General features: G+C 50.9%; 1 protein-coding gene across 1 annotated transcript; it reads left to right on the top strand.

Moving 5' to 3' along the window:
* The first annotated feature begins 608 nt into the window (after positions 1–608).
* Positions 609–1,550, top strand: LOC100940468 (olfactory receptor 476-like). Its single transcript, XM_003801388.1, has 2 exons — positions 609–1,177; positions 1,259–1,550. The coding sequence occupies exons 1-2, from the start codon at positions 609–611 to the stop codon at positions 1,548–1,550; spliced, it is 861 nt and encodes a 286-aa protein (XP_003801436.1).
* The last annotated feature ends 390 nt before the right edge of the window (positions 1,551–1,940 follow it).

Genomic DNA, 1,940 nt, shown 5'->3' with positions numbered 1-1,940 from the left:
AACAGGAAATTGGAGACAGAAAATAATTCTAATCATTTTGATGCAATAGCTAGACCAGGCCAGGCACAGTGGCTCATGCCTGTAATCCTAGCACTCTGGGAGGCTGAGGCAGGTAAATTGCTTGAGCTCAGGAGCTCAAGACTAGCCTGAGCAAGAGCAAGACCCCATTTCTAAAAACATAGCCAGGCATTGTGGCAGGCACCTGTAGTCCCAGCTACTTGGGAGGCTGAGCCAAAAGGATCACTTGAGCCCAAGAGTTTGAGGTTGCTGTGAACTATGAACCATGGCACTCTACCAAGGGTGACAAAGTGAGACTCTGTCTCAAAAAAAAAAAAAACCCTAGATCAGACTGAATTCTGATCCCACTTTACTTATGTACCTTAGGCAAGTTGATACTCTCATTAAGTATAAATGGGCGTGAGATTTAAATCAAAAGGTACATATGAAGTTTAAATAGCTCACACGTGGCTCACACTAGGTGCTCAATTCCTATCAGCTTCTTCTCCCACTGCCCCTCGAGCCGCCCAAGCTGGGGGCATCACAGCGGCTCCGGGCCCTGACCCTGACTCTAGGTACAGTGCATCTTAATCTGCTCTCTCTGCAGCAACATGTGCACCACAGTGGGGAACTGCACCCGAGTCACCTGGTTCCTCCTGCAGGGGCTCACGGAGCAGGAGGAGCTCCGTGGGGTCCTCTTCGTGCTCTTCCTGCTCATCTACTCAGTCACCCTCCTGGGCAACCTGGGCATGATCGTCCTGATCCGCACAGACCCCCAGCTCCACACGCCCATGTACTTCTTCCTGAGCGTCCTCTCTTTCATAGACGCTTCCTTTTCCACGATGGACACCCCCAGGCTGCTGGAGAGCTTCCTCACCTCAGGGCTGGTCATCTCCTTTGCAGGCTGCGTGGTCCAGATGGCCCTCATGACTCTCCATGGGACTGCTGAGTGCCTGCTCCTGGCTGTCATGGCCTGTGACCAATTCACTGCCATCTGCCACCCTCTCCTCTACCACACCATTATGTCCCCACGTCTGTGCGTCCTGCTGGTGACAGCCACCTATACTGCTTCTGCGGCCATTTCAACTTTGCTGACTGTGCTCATCTTTACGCTGCCCTACTGTGGCCCTAATGTCATTAACCACTACTTCTGTGACATCCCCCCTGTGCTCCGTCTTTCCTGTGCTGATACCAGAGAGGTTGAAGCCATCATGATCTCCTTGTTGGCCTTCCTCATCCTTTTCACCATCACCATTAACCTGCTCTCCTATGCCTACATCCTAGTGACCATCTGCAGGATGCGCTCCCTGGAGGCCCAAAGCAAAGCCTTCTCCACCTGCGCCTCCCACCTCACCATCATCTGCCTCTTCTATGGCACTGTCACCTTCATGTATGGTCAGCCAAGATCTCACAATTTCGTGGAACAAAACAAGGTCGTGTCTGTTGTCTACACTGTGGTCATCCCCATGCTGAACCCTCTGATCTACAGCCTGAGGAATAAAGATGTCAAATGTGCTTTAAAGAGGAGATGCCTTGGCAAGCTGCCTTTTTAACCAAGTGTGGACTATTCTATCCAAGAAAGCCGCTACACCGAGCATGGACAGAAACGCTTACACTTAGAGCAAAATATGTGCCAACACTATTTTAAAGACTTTACACATATCGGCTCATTTAATCTTCACAATAAGTATATGAAATGAATAGATAATATACTTATAACCTAGCAATGTGGGCGGTACCGGTGGCTCAGTGGGTGGGGTGCCAGCCCCATATACCGAGGGTGGCAGGTTCAAACCCAGCCCCAGCCAAACTGCAACAACAACAACAAAAATTGCCGGGCGTTGCGGCAGGCACCTGTAATTCGAGCTACTGGGGAGGCTGAGGCAAGGAGTTGGAAGTTGCTGTGAGCTGTGTGATGCCACAGCACTCTACTGAGGGCGACA

The sequence above is a fragment of the Otolemur garnettii genome, unplaced genomic scaffold, assembly GCF_000181295.1.
Source record: "Otolemur garnettii isolate 467f Iridium unplaced genomic scaffold, OtoGar3 scaffold00209, whole genome shotgun sequence".
In the NCBI taxonomy this organism is placed as follows: domain Eukaryota; kingdom Metazoa; phylum Chordata; class Mammalia; order Primates; family Galagidae; genus Otolemur; species Otolemur garnettii.
This window is presented reverse-complemented; position numbering and strand designations above follow the sequence as displayed.

What these genes read in the sequence shown, in the direction of transcription:
- LOC100940468 (XM_003801388.1), top strand. Translation starts at nt 609, where the DNA reads ATGTGCACCACAGTGGGGAACTGCACCCGAGTCACCTGGTTCCTCCTG. An exon ending in CCCCCTGTGCTCCGTCTTTC is followed by an intron (nt 1,178 to 1,258) that starts CTGTGCTGATAC and finishes CACCATTAACCT; the next exon opens with GCTCTCCTATGCCTACATCC.